This window comes from Somniosus microcephalus, chromosome 24, assembly GCF_052327205.1.
Source record: "Somniosus microcephalus isolate GS21.2 chromosome 24, FLI_Smic_1.0, whole genome shotgun sequence".
In the NCBI taxonomy this organism is placed as follows: domain Eukaryota; kingdom Metazoa; phylum Chordata; class Chondrichthyes; order Squaliformes; family Somniosidae; genus Somniosus; species Somniosus microcephalus.
The window spans coordinates 6,045,846-6,062,907 of NC_141010.1; the positions used below are offsets into that span (position 1 = coordinate 6,045,846).

At 48.7% G+C, this 17,062-nt stretch overlaps 1 protein-coding gene across 1 annotated transcript in view; it reads right to left on the minus strand.

The window, feature by feature from the left end:
* skap1 (src kinase associated phosphoprotein 1) overlaps positions 1-17,062 on the minus strand; it is a 504,878-nt gene that overhangs the window by 178,717 nt on the left and 309,099 nt on the right. Inside the window, exons 8-10 of the mRNA XM_085966146.1 lie at positions 16,203-16,321; positions 9,131-9,194; positions 61-264 (exon numbers count right to left, since the gene is read on the minus strand). Of these exons, the coding sequence (XP_085822272.1) occupies positions 61-264; positions 9,131-9,194; positions 16,203-16,321 (387 nt within the window). The remainder of the gene's footprint in view (positions 1-60; positions 265-9,130; positions 9,195-16,202; positions 16,322-17,062) is intronic.

Here is a 17,062-nt window from a genome sequence, read left to right on the forward strand (position 1 = left end):
TGAGAGACAATTTCTGGGCATTTGAAGGTTTGTGTGTCTGGGTTGAAAAATACAACATACCTGGTAGCTCTTCATAAATGTCATCATCTGGCTCCTGGTCCATATTGGCTGCTGAGTGACTCAGAGATGTTCTTGGATCTACAGGTCCTGTGTCTACATCATCATATGTCTCCTCCTGCAGCGCTCCCACTTTCCTTACCTCCTCCTCCCCTTCCTCCTCCTCTTCCTCCTCCTCCTCCACTGGTATGAAGTTGGAATTCATATCTGTGAAGAGAAACCATCATATTGCAAATTAAGCAGAACAATATTTCCCTGCGCTGCTTAGGTGTTTAAAATGTTAAAAGGATTCGATGGGATAGATACCGAGAAACTACGGGGAATCATAAGAACATAAGGAATGGAGCAGGAGTAGGCCATTCGGCCCCTCGAGCCTGCTCCGCCATTCAATAAGATCATGGCTGATCTTCCACCTCAACTCCACTTTCCTGCACTATCCCCATATCCCTTGATTCCCTTAATATCCAAAAATCTATCGAATCAAGAACGAAGGGACGTAATCTTAAAATTAGAGCTAGGCTGTGCAGGAGCGAAATCAGGAAGCACTTTTCCCACACAGAGGGTAGTAGGAATCTGAAATTCTCTCCAGATTTAAGGAGCACCTTAAAGGAGGAGGGAGGTAGAGAGGTAGAAAGGTTTAGGGAAGGAATTCCAGAGCTTAGGGCCCAGGCAGTTGAAGGCACGGCCACCAATGGTGGAGCGAAGAAAATCGGGGATGTTCAAGAGACCAGAATTGGAGGAGTGCAGGGATCTCGGGGGGGGGGGGGGGTGGTGGCGGGGGGATTGTAAGGCTGGAGGAGGTTGCAGAGATAGAGAGGGGATGAGGCCGTGGAGGGATTTGAACACAAGGATGAGAATTTTAAAAATCGAGGCGTTGCCGGACCGGGAGCCAATGTAGGTCAGCGAGCACAGGGGTGAATGGGACTTGATGCAAGTAGGGATACAGGCAGCCGAGTTTTGGATGAGCTTAAGTTTACGGAGGGTGCAAGGTGGGGGGCTGGACAAGAGGGCGTTGGAATAGTCGAGTCCGGAGGTAACAAAGGAATGGATGAGGGTTTCAGCAGATGAGGCTTTGTGCAGTGGGATGCTCCTGATAATTAAGGGAACAGGGGAACCAGAGGATCCGTTTAAAGCATCCTGTTGCTGTCTGGACAGGAGGAGTTCCCTGGCATTTTGACACAAGCCTGTAGATCGGAACTTTTCTCAGTCACACATTCCAATTTGTATCTGCAAAACACCGCCAACCGTGCCTGTGGTAAGTCTGAAGAATATTTACAGTCAAGCTCAGGCTAATAACACTCCAAATGATCTTACAGCAATAAAACAGAAGCAAAAAATCAATACGTTTCTCAACAACATTGACATGAAACACCTCATAAATTTAATTTGTATCAACGTGCGCCCGCTACTTTTGAGTCAGTGCTGGGTTTATTCTCTGGACTTTACATGGATTCCGCTTTATTTAATTCCACAAATCAATATCTGCAAATGCTGTCTGGTCAAAGTGTCTCTGGACAAGGGGAGCGAGTGTTTGCAGTTTTACTCTTCATTCATCTCCCACTCGTAGGTGGCTATTACACCTGACAATTATTGTACAGACGAGTTAATGGCCGAGCACAGTTTGAAAATCACGGCAGTGATAATCACGCTGGTCGCTAAATCAGAGATGCCAATAACCAGCTGAGGCCCTGATCAGATTAGAGAAACAGGATCAAGGCTGTTTCCCAAGGCACAGGGCGGATTGGGCAGGCCGGGGGGAGGGAGTGTGATTCTGGGCTGGAATAATTGTAATTAAAGGCTGAATTTGGCTCCTGATTCACTATTATTGCCAATATTACAGTGCGTATTGCTGTGCTCCAGCCCTACGTCCCTCTAGAGATCTCTGCGCTCCTCCAATTCTGGCCTCTTGCACATCCCCCGATTTTCATCGCCTCCACCATTGGCGGCCGTGCCTTCAGCTGCCGAGGCCCCAAGCTCTGGAATTCCCTCCCTAAATCTCTCCGCTCTCTCTCCTCTTTTAAGACGCTCCTTAAAATCTACCTCTTCGACCAAGCTTCCCTGTCCTAATATCTCCTTTTGTGGCTCGGTGTAACATTTCATTTGATAAACGCTCCTGTGAAGTGCCTTGGGACGTTTTACTACAGTTAAGGTGCTGCATAAACGCAAGTTGTTGTTGTTGATATTATTTTGCAGATTACTTTAAAAAAAGAGGAAACACTTTCACTGACGTTATCACTTAACATTTGAGTATAAACACCCCCTAAACTCCAGTTCTAAATCCACCCAAGTGCCAGCCCTTGGACCACCCTAGCTGTTGTAGAGAAGCCTGCTGGCAGCACAGAAGGAGCCCATTCGGCCCATCGTGCCTGTGCCGGCTTAGAAAGAGCTCTCCAATTAGTACCACTCCCCCTTGCTCTTTCCCCATAGCCCTGCAAATGTTTCCCTTTCAGGTATTTATCCAATTCCCTTTTGAAAGTTACTACTGAATCTGCTTCCACCTTTCAGGCAGTGCATTCCAGGTCACAACTGCGCAATAAAATTTCTCCTCATCTCTCCCCTCAGGCTGTTTCTCCAATTACCTTAAATCTGTGTCCCCTGGTTACCGACCCTCATGCCAGAGGAAACATGTTTCGCCCTACTTGCTCTATCAAAACCCCTCATAATTTTGAACAACTCTATTAAATCTCCCCTTAACTTTCTCTGCTCTAAAGAAAACAACCCCAGCTTCTCCATGTAAGTGAAGACCCTCATTAGTGGTACCATTCTGGTATATCTCCTCTGCACCCTCACCGAGACCTTGACGGCCTTCCTAAAGTGTGGTGCCCAGAATTGGACACAATGCTTTACAGTACAGTTAAAGCAAGGAAGTTATGATGAACCTTTATAAAACACTGGTCCGACCTCAACTGGAGTATTGTGTCCAATTCTGGGCACCGCACTTTAGGAAGGAGGAAGGATGTGAAGGCCTTAGAGAGGGTGCAGAAAAGATTTACAAGAATGGTTCCAGGGATGAGGGACTTCAGTTACGTGGATAGACTAGAGAAGCTGGAGTTGTTCTCCTTGGAGCAGAGAAAATTGAGAGGAGATTTGATAGAGCTGTTCACAATCATGAGGGGTCTGGACAGAGTAGATAGAGAGAAACTGTTCCCATTGGCAGAAGGGTCAAGAACCAGAGGACACAGAATTAAGGTGATTGGCAGAAGAACCAAAGGCAACATGAGGAAAACCTTTTTTACACAACGAGTGGTTAGGATCTGGAATGCACTGCCTGAAAGGGTGGTGGAGGCAGATTCAATCGTGGCTTTCAAAAGGGAATTGGATAAGTACCTGAAGGAAAAAAATTTACAGGGCTACGGGAAAGGGCGGGGGAGTGGGACTAGCTGAAGTGCTCTTGCAGAGAGCCGGCACGGGCTCGACGGGCCGAATGGACGCATTCTGTGCTGTAAACATTCTATGATTGTATACTCCAGCTGGGGCTTAACCAGTGATTTATAAAGGTTTAGCATAACTTCCTTGCTTTTGTACTCTATCCCTCTGTTTAAAGCCAAGGGTCCCGTAGGTTTTTCTTTTAAAACAGCTGGTCATTTGGCGAAGGTACTGGATGGGCCTAATGGGCGTAGAACCGAACAACTCCAAGATTAAGTGGCTTCAAAGGAAAACATTGGGAAAAGAAAATGAACTACAGGCGTGATGGGGCGAGGCACTTCCACTAGAAATTGTTTTTAATTAGTGACAAACTTCAAACTTTTATTACCTTAATCAGTGGAACGAGATGTTTAATTAGAAACTGAATTTTTCAGCACCGACTAATATTCAGCTCACTGGGGTTTTGAAGCAAAGATGGACTGTGCTCATTTAAAATTTAATTGAAAAGTAAATGTGGTTTAAAAAAAAAGTCAAATTACAATTTTTTTAAAGAACCAAAGAATGCAGGTTCGAGTGATTTAAAACATACTTAAGTACTGCAGACAGATGGAAATATTGCTGTTTATAAAAACTAGCTGGTCCGCTTTGGTGCTGTTCCTGGACTGCCTCCCTTTGGTGATGCCATCCAAATAGGCACATCCTGAGGTCCAGAGGCTAACTGCAGCTGCTATTGGATGTTCCTCTAGATTGGCGGCTGAATAGTTCTTCCCCTTATGGGGGAGAGGTCTGTTTAACTTAAAGCACTTCCTATCAGCTTTTTCAAATTCCAAATTCTTCTATCCACATTTATCATGGAAATTTCCTAGTAAACATATCACGCTGTAATTACGTTCTCCCACCAGTGGAGGCGTTGTAACGCCACCCTTGGCAGGAGGGTGTCATCACAGCATTACATTTACATAGGAAATTTCCATGATAAATGTGATGGTGTGGAGATGCCGGAGTTGGACTGGGGTGGACAAATGTAAGAAGTCACACAACACCAGGTTATAGTCCAACAGCTTTATTTGAAATCACAAGCTTTCGGAGCGCTGCTCCTTCTTCAGGTGAAGTGGAGAAATGCATAAAGACACAGCTTATATAGTCAGAGAATCATGTCAGATGTTTACAGGTAACCTTTCCAACTGCCATTTATCACACCTCGGCAGAGAGATAATCACAGCAGTCAAAGGTGTGAATGGTGTCCAAACAGGTCAGTCAGGGAAACATTACATCAAAGAACAATGAGGTGGGGTCACAAGGGGTCAAATATTGCAGATGCTGGGGTCTGTATGAAAAACAAAAAAACAGACAAAAAACATTTTTTTTTTTTGGCTGGAAATCACAGCAGGTCCGGCCGCATCTGTGTAGAGAGAACAAGCCAATGTCAACTCGAGTCTGGATGACCCTGCATCAGGTGGGGTTACATGTAGCGTGACATGAACCCAAGATCTCGGTTGAGGCCGTCCTCATGAGTGCGGAACTTGGCTATCAGTTTCTGCTCGACGATTTTGCATTGTCGTGTGTCTCGAAGGCCACCTTGGAGAATGCTTACCCGAAGATCGGAGGCTGAATGTCCTTGACTGCTGAAGTGTTCCCCGACTGGGAGGGAACACTCCTGCCTGGTGATTGTTGCGCGGTGTCCGTTCATCCGTTGTCGCAGTGTCTGCATGGTCTCGCCGATGTACCATGCTCCGGGGCATCCTTTCCTGCAACGTATGAGGTAGACAACGTTGGCCGAGTCACATGAGTATGTACCATGTACCTGGTGGGTGGCGTCCTCACGTGTGATGATGGTATCTGTGTTGATGATCTGGCATGTCTTGCAGAGGTTGCTGTGGCAGGGTTGTGTGGTGTCGTGGTCGCTGTTCTCCTGAAAGCTGGGTAATTTGCTGCGAACGATGGTCTGTTTGAGGTTAGGCGGCTGTTTGAAAGCGAGTAGTGGAGGCGTGGGGATGGCCTTAGCGAGGTGTTCGTCGTCATCGATGACATGTTGAAGGCTGCGAAGAACATGGCGTAGTTTCTCCGCTCCGGCTACAGAAGCTCAGCACCCACGGGCCAGTTGAACCAGGAACACTCCTCGCCACGATGGACGTCTCGGCACTCTACACCAGTATCCCCCACGATGACGGCATCGCTGCGACAGCCTCAGTACTCAACACCAACAACAGCCAATCTCCAGACGCCATCCTACAACTCATCCGCTTCATCCTTGACCACAATGTCTTCACCTTCGACAACCAGTTCTTTACCCAAACACACGGAACAGCCATGGGGACCAAATTCGCACCCCAATACGCAAACATCTTCATGCACAAGTTCGAGCAAGACTTCTTCGCTGCACAGGATCTCCAACCAACGCTATACACCAGATACATCGACGACATTTTCTTCCTATGGACCCACGGCGAAGAATCACTGAAAAGACTACACGATAACATCAACAAGTTCCATCCCACCATCAAACTCACCATGGACTACTCCTCAGAATCAGTCTCATTCCTGGACACACGAATTTCCATCAAAGACGGACACCTCAGCACTTCACTCTACCGCAAGCCCACGGACCACCTCACGATGCTTCACTTCTCCAGCTTCCACCCTAACCACGTTAAAGAAGCCATCCCCTATGGACAAGCCCTGCGAATACACAGGATCTGCTCAGACGAGGAGGAACGCGATGGACACCTACAGACACTGAAAGACGCCCTTGTAAGAACGGGATATGACGCTCGACTCGTCGATCGACAGTTCCGACGGGCCACAGCGAAAAATCGCATAGACCTCCTCAGAAGACAAACACGGGACACAACCAACAGAGTACCCTTCGTCGTCCAGTACTTCGCCGGAGCGGAGAAACTACGCCATGTTCTTCGCAGCCTTCAACATGTCATCGATGACGACGAACACCTCGCTAAGGCCATCCCCACGCCTCCACTACTCGCTTTCAAACAGCCGCCTAACCTCAAACAGACCATCGTTCGCAGCAAATTACCCAGCTTTCAGGAGAACAGCGACCACGACACCACACAACCCTGCCACAGCAACCTCTGCAAGACATGCCAGATCATCAACACAGATACCATCATCACACGTGAGGACGCCACCCACCAGGTACATGGTACATACTCATGTGACTCGGCCAACGTTGTCTACCTCATACGTTGCAGGAAAGGATGCCCCGGAGCATGGTACATCGGCGAGACCATGCAGACACTGCGACAACGGATGAACGGACACCGCGCAACAATCACCAGGCAGGAGTGTTCCCTCCCAGTCGGGGAACACTTCAGCAGTCAAGGACATTCAGCCTCCGATCTTCGGGTAAGCATTCTCCAAGGTGGCCTTCGAGACACACGACAATGCAAAATCGTCGAGCAGAAACTGATAGCCAAGTTCCGCACTCATGAGGACGGCCTCAACCGAGATCTTGGGTTCATGTCACGCTACATGTAACCCCACCTGATGCAGGGTCATCCAGACTCGAGTTGACATTGGCTTGTTCTCTCTACACAGATGCGGCCGGACCTGCTGTGATTTCCAGCCAAAAAAAAAAAATGTTTTTTGTCTGTTTTTTTGTTTTTCATACAGACCCCAGCATCTGCAATATTTGACCCCTTGTGACCCCACCTCATTGTTCTTTGATGTAATGTTTCCCTGACTGACCTGTTTGGACACCATTCACACCTTTGACTGCTGTGATTATCTCTCTGCCGAGGTGTGATAAATGGCAGTTGGAAAGGTTACCTGTAAACATCTGACATGATTCTCTGACTATATAAGCTGTGTCTTTATGCATTTCTCCACTTCACCTGAAGAAGGAGCAGCGCTCCGAAAGCTTGTGATTTCAAATAAAGCTGTTGGACTATAACCTGGTGTTGTGTGACTTCTTACATGATAAATGTGGACAGAGGAATTTAGAATGGGATATTTAAAAATAATGATAGAGTGGTTAGACTGTGGAACACTCTACCACAGGGAGTGGTTGAGGTGGATAGCATAGATGCATTTAAGGGGAAGCTCGATAAGTACATGAGGGAGAAAGGAATAGAAGGATATGCTGATAGGGTGAGATGAAGAGGGCTGGGAGGAGGCTCGTGTGGAGCAGAAACACTGGCACAGACCTGTTGGGCCGAATGGTCCGTTTTTGTGCTGCACATTCTATGTAATTTCTATGTAATGTATGACATGTGGAGATTTGGAGGAGGTTGCAGAGAGAGGGAGGGGCGAGACCAAGGAGGGATTTGAAAACAAGGGTGAGAGTTTTAAAATCGAGGTATTGCCAGACAGTGATGTAAGTCAGCGAGCACAGGGGGTGATGGGTGAGTGGGACTTGGTGTGAGTTAGGATATGGGCAGCGGAGCTCAAGTTTATGGAGGGTCAAAGATGGGAGGCCGGCCAGGATAGCATCGAAATAGTCAAGTCTGGAGGTAACAAAGGCCTAGATGAGGGTTTTACATAAGAACATAAGAAATAGGAGCAAGAGTAGGCCAATCGGCCCCTCGAGCCTGCTCCGCCATTCAATAAGATCATGGCTGATCTGATCCTAACCGCCAATCTACTATCACAGAACCATCTCCTGAATCTAGAGTCATAGTCATAGAGTCATAGAGTTCTCCAGCGCAGAAAGAGGCCCTTCGGCCCATCGTGTCTGCGCCGTCCATCAATCCCTGTCCAGTCTAATCCCATTTTCCAGCATTTGGTCCATAGCCTTGTATGCAATGGCATTTCAAGTGCCCATCCAAATGCTTCTTGAATGTTGTGAGGGTTCCTGCCTCTACCACCCTTTCAGGCAGTGAGTTCCAGCTTCCAACCACCCTCTGGGTGAAAAAGTTCCTCCTCAAATCCCCTCTAAATCTCCTGCCCCTTACCCTGAATCTATGCCCCCTTGTTATTGACCCCCCTACTAAGGGGAAAAGTTCCTCTTTATCTACCCTATCTATGCCCCTCATCATTTTGTACAGAATTAGACACACGAAATAGGAGCAGGATCAGGCTACACGGCCCCTGGGCCCGCTCCGCTACCCACAGGGCCATGACCGATCCGAACCTAGACTCATGTCCAAATTCCTGCCCGCTCCCCATAACCCTAGTCCAAAGATGTGCAGGTTAGGTTGATTTGGCTATGATAAATTGACCCTTAGTGTTAGGGGATTAAATACATGGGGTTATGGGGTTGTGGGGATAGGGTGGGATATGTGTCGGTGCAGGCTCGATGGGCCGAAATGGCCTCTATCTGCACTGTAGATTCTGTGATTCTGTGAATAGCAGCAAAGGAGCTGAGGCGGGGCGGAAACGAGCGATGTTACTGATGTAAAGGACCTGACCACTCGTAGATGTGCGTGCAACCTGCCTTGCTAAAAGCAGGATGCTGTTTTTGGAAGCGTAATGCAGGAGACTGGTTATTGTAGCCTTGCTTTCGATGTTGGATGAATAAATGCCGTATGTTTCCCCAGCACAATGCGGCTTGCCTCGTCCCTTTAAATATCAGCTCATTTACTATGCTGAGCACACACAGCTTCCAACACACGTGTACAGGAGTTGGCATGGAGATGTTTAGCAGCAAGATATGAGAGTGCACACTCACCGTTTACCTTGGGGTGTACTGCACAGAGCTGACAGTCTCTGCCTCCCTACAGAATTCCACAATAGATAAACGCATATTTACCTTTGAGCACAAAGGAGATGTGATCCACCCACTCCTTGGCTTCCCGAAAGCTCGATGCAGTAAACTGGAAAGAGAAGGAATCGTTTATCAGATTGGAACAATCCGCAGTGCCTCTCCTGTGTTTTACTTCAGTTATACCAACAACAACAACTTGTATTTATATAGCGCCTTTAACATAGTAAAATGTCCCAAGGCACTGCACAGGAGCGATTATCAGACAAAATTTGACACAGAGCCACATAAGGAGATATTAGGCCAGGTGACACAGGTAAATTTTAAGGAGCGTCTTAAAGGAGGAGAGAGAGGTAGAGAAGCGGAGAGGTTTAGGGAGGGAATTCCAGAGCTTAGGACCTAGGCAGCTGAAGACACAGCCGCCAATGGTGGAGCGATTAAAATCAGGGATGCTCAAAAGGCCAGAATTGGAGCAGCGCAGATATTTCGGAGGGTTGTAAGTCTGGAAGAGACCCCTTGTTCTGGACTCCCCCATTAGAGGAAATAGTTTCTCCGTATCTACTCTATCGAATCCCTCTATCAAAGGCCTCAATTCGATCACCCCTCACCTTCTAAACTCAAGGAAACACAAGCCAAGTTTGCTCAACCTGGGCTCATAATTTAACCCTTGAAGCCCTGCTATCATTCTTTAGGAGAGAAAAATCTGAGGGTGTGTGGGGGGAAGGTGGGGGGGGGGGGGGGAAGAGGAGGGGAGGGGATGAATTAGTGGCACTCTAATTGCCTCTGCAAACGATCATCCCATTGTTGCACTCACATTAGCACTGATGCTAAATACTCTGCACTGTAATGCAGAAATGCTTCAAAGCTGAAAGAGCTGATTTAAAAAAATTAAACATCACAAACAGAAAGTTAGCCCATCGCCTTAAATTTTATACATCTGCAACTGCACTCCATCCCCGGCGCCTCTCCTTCATACTGGGCAATAATCGCACTCACTAAAAACTAATTATACCCAATTTGCAGATATCTGAGGTGGCGCCAGAGGAATCTGATTTTGTGGCGGTGAATGCACGGAATCTAATTCAGTGCACCAAGGATCACTCTGGTAAACATATACACGTCAACCACAGAGACAGTTCCTCAGACACACATTTCAACCTGTTGATTTAAAATCGATTCGGCTTTTGACGGGGAAAGTTTGCTGCAAGTCCCAGAGGTGCAGAATACGGTGGCGAAAAATGTCAGTGAGAGAGAGATCAGATCCCCACGGATACACATGACAGGGATTCAAGGAGGAGGAGAAACAGGGAGAGGGTGCAGATGGTATTAAGTGTTTTCGATAAGGCACTTTACAGCCTTCTGGACTCAACATCGAGTTCAACAATTTCAGACCATAACCTCTGCCCCTGTTTTTTCAGATGGCAGCTGTTGATGATTCTGCTATCCCCATTTACCCCTCTTCTAGACTTCTCTTTTGTTTTGTTACTTGTCCCATTACCATCTCCTTTTGCTTTGTACAATCCTCCCTTTTGTCATTTAATCTCTCCTGCCTTCCACCCTATCACAGACCTTCCCTTTTGTTCTTTCCTCCCCCCATCCCTTTCCCCGCCCCTGCACTTGCTTAAAATCTGTTACATCGGAAACTTTTTCCAGTTCTGACGAAAGGTCATCGACCTGAAACGTTAACTCTGTTTCTCTCTCCACAGATGCTGCCTGACCGGCTGAGTATTTCCAGCATTTTCTGCTTTTATTTAAAGGAGGTGAGCGCTAGTGTCAGTCACGCTCTGCGATGCTTTGGTGTCCCTCCTACTATAAACCCTGGAAAGGAAGAGGGCAAACTTAGAATCCTAGAATAGTGCAGCACAGGAAGCGGCCATTCGGTCCATCGAGTCTGTGCCGACTCTTTCAAAGAGCAATCCAATTAGTCCCACTCCCCCGCTCTTACCCCACATCCCTGCAACTTCATGCGGCCCTCTCTGTTATATGCTCCAGCATGACCAAACAACAACTTGCATTTATATAGTGCCTTTAAAGTAGTAAAATGTCCCAAGGCGCGTCACAGGAGCGATTATCAGACAAAATTTGACACCGAGCCACATAAAGAGATGTTAGGGCAGATGACCAAAAGCTTAGTCAAAGTGGTAGGTTTTAAGGAGCGTCTTAAAGGAGGAAAGAGAGGTAGCGAGGCGGCATAAATAATGGGTCTGTGTCTCATCTTTTTTATTACATCAGGAACAAAGTAAAAAAAAATCGTGACACACACACACATGGTCCTACACAAATGTTTCATTGTTAGCATAATCTCATACCAACAATACCATTACCTAGTTCCACGCTTAAAGGTGGCGAGGTTGATGAGCATAATGGTGACCATCTGAACCCCCTAACTGAATTCTTCATCAGGTTGGTTGTGAGGCGCAAGCTGAATAGGGATTTCTTAGCAGGGTCTTTGAGTGCTACAGCGCTGATTTTCCTGCGGCATTGCTTCTGTTGCCGCCGCTGTTTTGAGGCTACGTTGATGGAGATGACAGAGCGGATTAGGCGGTGGTCTGTCCAGTAGTCATCAGCTCCTGTCATGGCGCGGGTGATGCGAACGTCCTTGCGGTCCCTCGCACGGACGATGACGTAGTCTAGCAGATGCCAGTGCTTGGAGCGAAGGTGTTGCCATGAAGCCTTGTACTTGTCTCTCTGATGGAACAAGGTGTTGCTTATTACAAGGCCATGTTCTAAGCATTTCATCAGGAGGAGGGTACCGTTGGAGTTGGCTTTCCCTACCCCCTCCCTGCCGATCACACCTCCCCAGAGGTCTGTGTCCTTTCCAACTCTGGCGTTGAAGTCGCCCCTTGGGACTCGGGACTGGGATTGTTCGAGGCTGGAGTAGAATTCCTCTTTGGTCTCGTCTGTGGCTTCCAGTGTTGGGGCGTACGCACTGATGACCGCAGCGCACTGGTTCCGGGCTAGGGTGAGCCGTAGAGTCATGAGGCGTTCGTTTATTCCACAAGGGGAGTCTCTGAGACGTTCAACTAACTCAATTTTTATGGCGAAGTCTACCCCATGGAGGCGGCGTTCTTCTTCAGGTTTGCCTTTCCAGAAGAAGGTGTAACCACCGCCTTGCTCCTTGAGCTGGACTTCCCCTGCCCACCGGATCTCACTTAGGGCGGCGATGTCAATGTCGAAACGTCTGAGCTTCCAGGCAAAGATAGCAGTACAGCGTTCCGGTCTGTCACTGTTGGGGTTGTCCATGAGGGTCCTGACGATCCAGGTCCCGAATTTTATTTTAAAGGGTGGAAGATGCCTGTGCGTGAATTCTTTTAACGTGGAGTGGCCGTTGCACACCAGCTACCACACGGGCTTGACAGAGCAAGGTCTTGGTCCAATGGCAAGGGGATCCAAGACGATTGGAGACCAGGCTCTGCTACAACGGCCTAGCACGCACACACAAACATACTCCTACCGTCCTCCTCCCTCCTTCCCGCAGGTCCTTTTTGCCTGGGTTTCATAGGCTGCACTGCTGGTCCACACTGCACCACTCCTGGGCCTCGACCTTGCTGCTGGGCTCGTCCTCGCCCCTGGGCCTCGTCCTCGCTCCTGGGCCTCGACCGCACCCCTGGGTCCCGTCCTCGCTCCTGGGCCTTGACCTCGCTTCTGGGTCCCGACGTCTTTATAATGTGTCTCCTTCAAGTGAGTGTGTCCCGCGGTGTCTCCTTCTAGTCAGTGTGTCCTGCGGTGTGTCTCCTTCCAGTGAGTGTCCCCCGTGGTGTGTCTCCTTCCAGTGAGTGTGTCCCGCAGTGTCTCCTTCCAGTGAGTGTGTTCCCTGCTAAGAAAGTGCTAAGACCCTGCTAAGAAAGCCCTATTCAGCCAGCATCTCACAACCAACTTGACGACTCCCAGTGATTCAGAGACACAGAGGGCTGGATTTTCATTGGGTCGTGGAGTCGGGATTGGAGGTGTGTGGGGATTTAAAATCCCGAAATCGGGGGTTACGACCCCATCCTGCCCCCAACCCGCCTCCATGCAAATGGGACCCGCCTCCCTGAGGCGGGAAGGGGATTAGTGCCAATTAACTGCCTGTTAACAGTTCCGGGGAGATCTCTAAATCATCCTGAGAGGAAGGAATTAACCTGGAGTACAGATTGTCAGTGTTTGACAGCTTCAAACAGCTGTGAAACACTGATGTTTCATCTGTCAAAAGGTCTTGACAGATTAAATTTCAATCTGTAACATCACCTGTTGCCGGGTGGCCCTTAATTGGCCTGCTGAGCCCGCTGGGCGGGCTCAACAAGGTCAATCAAGTCTAAATCGCGTGGGTTGGCTAGAACTCGATGGAGGCGGGACTACAACCCCAAAAGTTGTAGTCCCGCCTCCTCAATGAAAATCCAGCCCAGAGTGTCCACAGCGCCTGGTCTGCACTCAAGGCCTCCATAATCAGCACTTGTGAAGAGACGCTCGGTCACTTGACCAGGAAACATCAAGACTGGTTCGACAAGAACGACCAGGAGATCCAGGAGTTAATAAGCCGCAAGCGCAAGGCATTCTTGATCTGGAAACAGCAACAGAACTCGGGAGCAAAAAAGCAGCTCTACAAACACCTGAAGACCGAGGTCCAACAAAAAACTCACGACCTAAAGAACAGATGGTGGGTGGAGAAAGCACAGGAGATCCAGCAGCTAGCCGACAATCACGACATGCGTGGATTCTTTAGCACAGTCAAGACCACCTACAGCCCAAGCACCCAAGGTCCTACACCACTACGGGCCAAGAACGGAGAGGTACTCATCAAAGACAGAGAGGCAGTTAGTGCCCGCTGGAAGGAGCACTTCGAAGATCTCCTTAACTGAGACTCTGTCTTCGACGCGAGTGTCCTCAACTCCATCTCGCAGCATGCTACCCGCCACTACCTCAGCACAACCCCAGCCCAGCATGAGGTTGAAAAGGCCATCCGACAACTGAAGAACAACAAGGCCTCAGGAGCAGAGGGAATCCCCACCAAGGCGCTAAAACATGGCGGAGAAGCACTATTGGCGCGAATACATGAACTCATTTCTCTTATTTGGAAGGAGGAGAGCATGCCAGGGGATCTCAGAGACGCCGTAATCGTGACCATCTTCAAGAAAGGTGACAAGCCCGATTGCGGTAATTACAGAGGAGTTTCCCTGCTGTCTGCCACAGGGAAAGTCATCGCAAGAATCCTCCTCAATCGCCTTCTCCCAGTGGCTGAAGAGCTCCTCCCAGAGTCGCAATGCGGATTCCACCCACTAAGGGGCACAATGGACATGATCTTCACCACACGTCAACTACAAGAGAAATGTAGGGAACAGCACCAACCGCTGTACGTGGCCTTCTTTGACCTCAAAAAGGCCTTCGACACCATCAACCGTGAGGGATTATGGAGTGTCCTCCTCAAATTCGGCTACCCTCAAAAGTTTGTCACCATCCTCCACCTGCTTCACGACGACATGCAAGCTGTGATCCTGGCCAATGGATCCACCACAGACCCAATTCACGTACGGACCGGGGTCAAGCAAGGCTGTGTCATCGCACCAACGCTCTTCTCGATCTTCCTGGCTGCAATACTCCATCTCACCCTCAGTAAGCTCCCTGCTGGAGTGGAGCTAATCTACAGAACAAACGGGAAACTGTTCAACCTCCGTCGCCTCCAGTCCAGAACCAAAGTTGTCCCATCCTCTGTCATCGAATTACAGCATGTAGATGACGTGTGCTTCTGCGTACACTCTGAGGCCGAACTCCAAACCATCGTCAACACCTTCACCGAAGCCTTACACTAAACATCCGTAAGACAAAGTTCCTCTACCAACCTACCCCTGCCACACAGTACTGTTCCCCAATTATCAAAATCCATGACGAGGCCTTGGACAACGTGGACCACTTTCTATACCTCGGGAGCCTACTGTCAACAAGGGCAGTCGTCGATGACAAAGTCCAACACCGCCTTCAGTGTGCCAGTGCAGCCTTCGGTCGCCTGAGGAAGAGAGTGTTTGAAGACCAAGACCTCAAACCCAGCGCCAAGTTCATGGTCTACAGAGCAGCAGTGATACCCGCCCTGCTGTATGCATCAGAGACATGGACCATGTACAGCAGGCACCTCAAATCACTGGAGAGGTACCACCAACGCTGCCTCCGCAAATCCTGCAAATCCATTGGCAGGATAGACGTACCAACGTCAGTGTTCTCGCTCAGGCCAACATCCCCAGCATCGAAGCTTTGACCACGCTCGATCAGCTCCGATGGACGGGCCACACCGTCTGCATGCCCAATACTAGACTCCTAAAACAAGCGCTCTACTCGGAGCTCCGATATGGCAAGAGCCCCAGGTGGGCAGAGGAAACGCTCCAAGGACGTCCTGAAAGCCTCCTTGAAAAAGTGCACCATCCCCACCGACACCTGGGAATCCCTGGCCCAAGACCACACAAAGTGGAGGAGAAGCATGCGGAAAGGCGCCGAACACCTCAAGTCTCTTCGCTGGGAACAAGCGGAAGCCAAACGCAAACAGCGGAAGGAGCGCACGTCACCCCAAGCACCCCACCCACCTGCCCCTTCAACCACCGTCTGCCCCACCTGTGACAGAGACTGTAGGTCCCGGATTGGACTCATCAGTCACCTGAGAATTCATTTTTAATGTGGAAGCAAGTCATCCTTGATTCCGAGGGACTGCCCAAGAAGAAGTACTGAGGGAGCGCTGCATTGTCGGAGGTACCGTCTTTCTGATGAGGCGTTAAAGCGAGGCTCCGTCTGCCCTCTCTGGTGGATGTAAATCTATCACGGCACTATTTCAAATACTATAGCCAATATTTATCCCTCAATGAACATTACTAAAACAAATCATCTGGTCATTATCACTTTGCTGTTTGTGGGAGCTTGCTGTGTGTTTGGCTGCCGTGTTTCCTACATTACAACAGTGAATACACTTCAAAAAGTACTTCATTGGCTGTAAAGCGCTTTGGGACATCCTGAGGTCGTGAAAGGTGCTATATTGATGCAAGTCTTTCTTTTTTTTCCTCCAAATATTTTGAAACTTCAAACTGCTGCTAAATGGAACATATTTACCTCCAGATATCTCGTGATTACTAAGAATGGTCCATGAATAAAGGGGAACTCGTACCTGATATACCCTCTTGTCTGAACTGATGATCTCAAAGCAGGAATTCTTCTTGGAATCTTTCCGGGCATTTTGAACTAGGTAAGCGTCGTAGATGTAAAAGGCGCCTCTCTGCTGCTTATCTGCAAGAAACCGGAGAAACAAATTGGACAAAGAATGGAGCATCCCGACAAGCGATGAGCCCCACACCTAAAATTCAGGAGTCCAAAAACCCCAACAGGCCGGCCAATGCCATGTTCTGCCTCAACGTGGTTGACTCTTAATTGGCCTCTGAAAGGGCCAAGCAAGCCACTTAGTTCTAACAAATCTCAGGACGACTAACAGATGGGCAATAAATGCCTGCCTTGCCAGAGATAGGCACATCTTGCGAATATACTGACATATACCCCACCATCAACATCCTGGGGGTCACCATTGACCAGAAACTTAACTGGACCAGCCACATAAATACTGTGGCAACAAGAGCAGGTCAGGGGCTAGGTATTCTGCGGCGAGTGTCTCACCTCCTGACTCCCCAAAGCCTTTCCACCATCTACAAGGCACAAGTAAGCAGTGTGATGGAATACTCTCCACTTGCCTGGATGAGTGCAGCTCCAACAACACTCAAGAAATATATCGCCGATCCTTCATCGTTGCTGGGTCAAAATCCTGGAACTCCCCCCCTAACAGCACTGTGGGAGCATCACCACATGGACTGCAGCAGTTCAAGAAGACAGTTCACCACCATCTTCTCAAGGGCAATTAGGGATGGGCAATAAATGCTGGTCTTGCCAGTGATGCCCACATCCCATAAACGAATGAAAAAAAATGGATGTTTTTTGAGGAAGTGAGTAGAGGACAGGGGAATGTCTATGGATGTTATT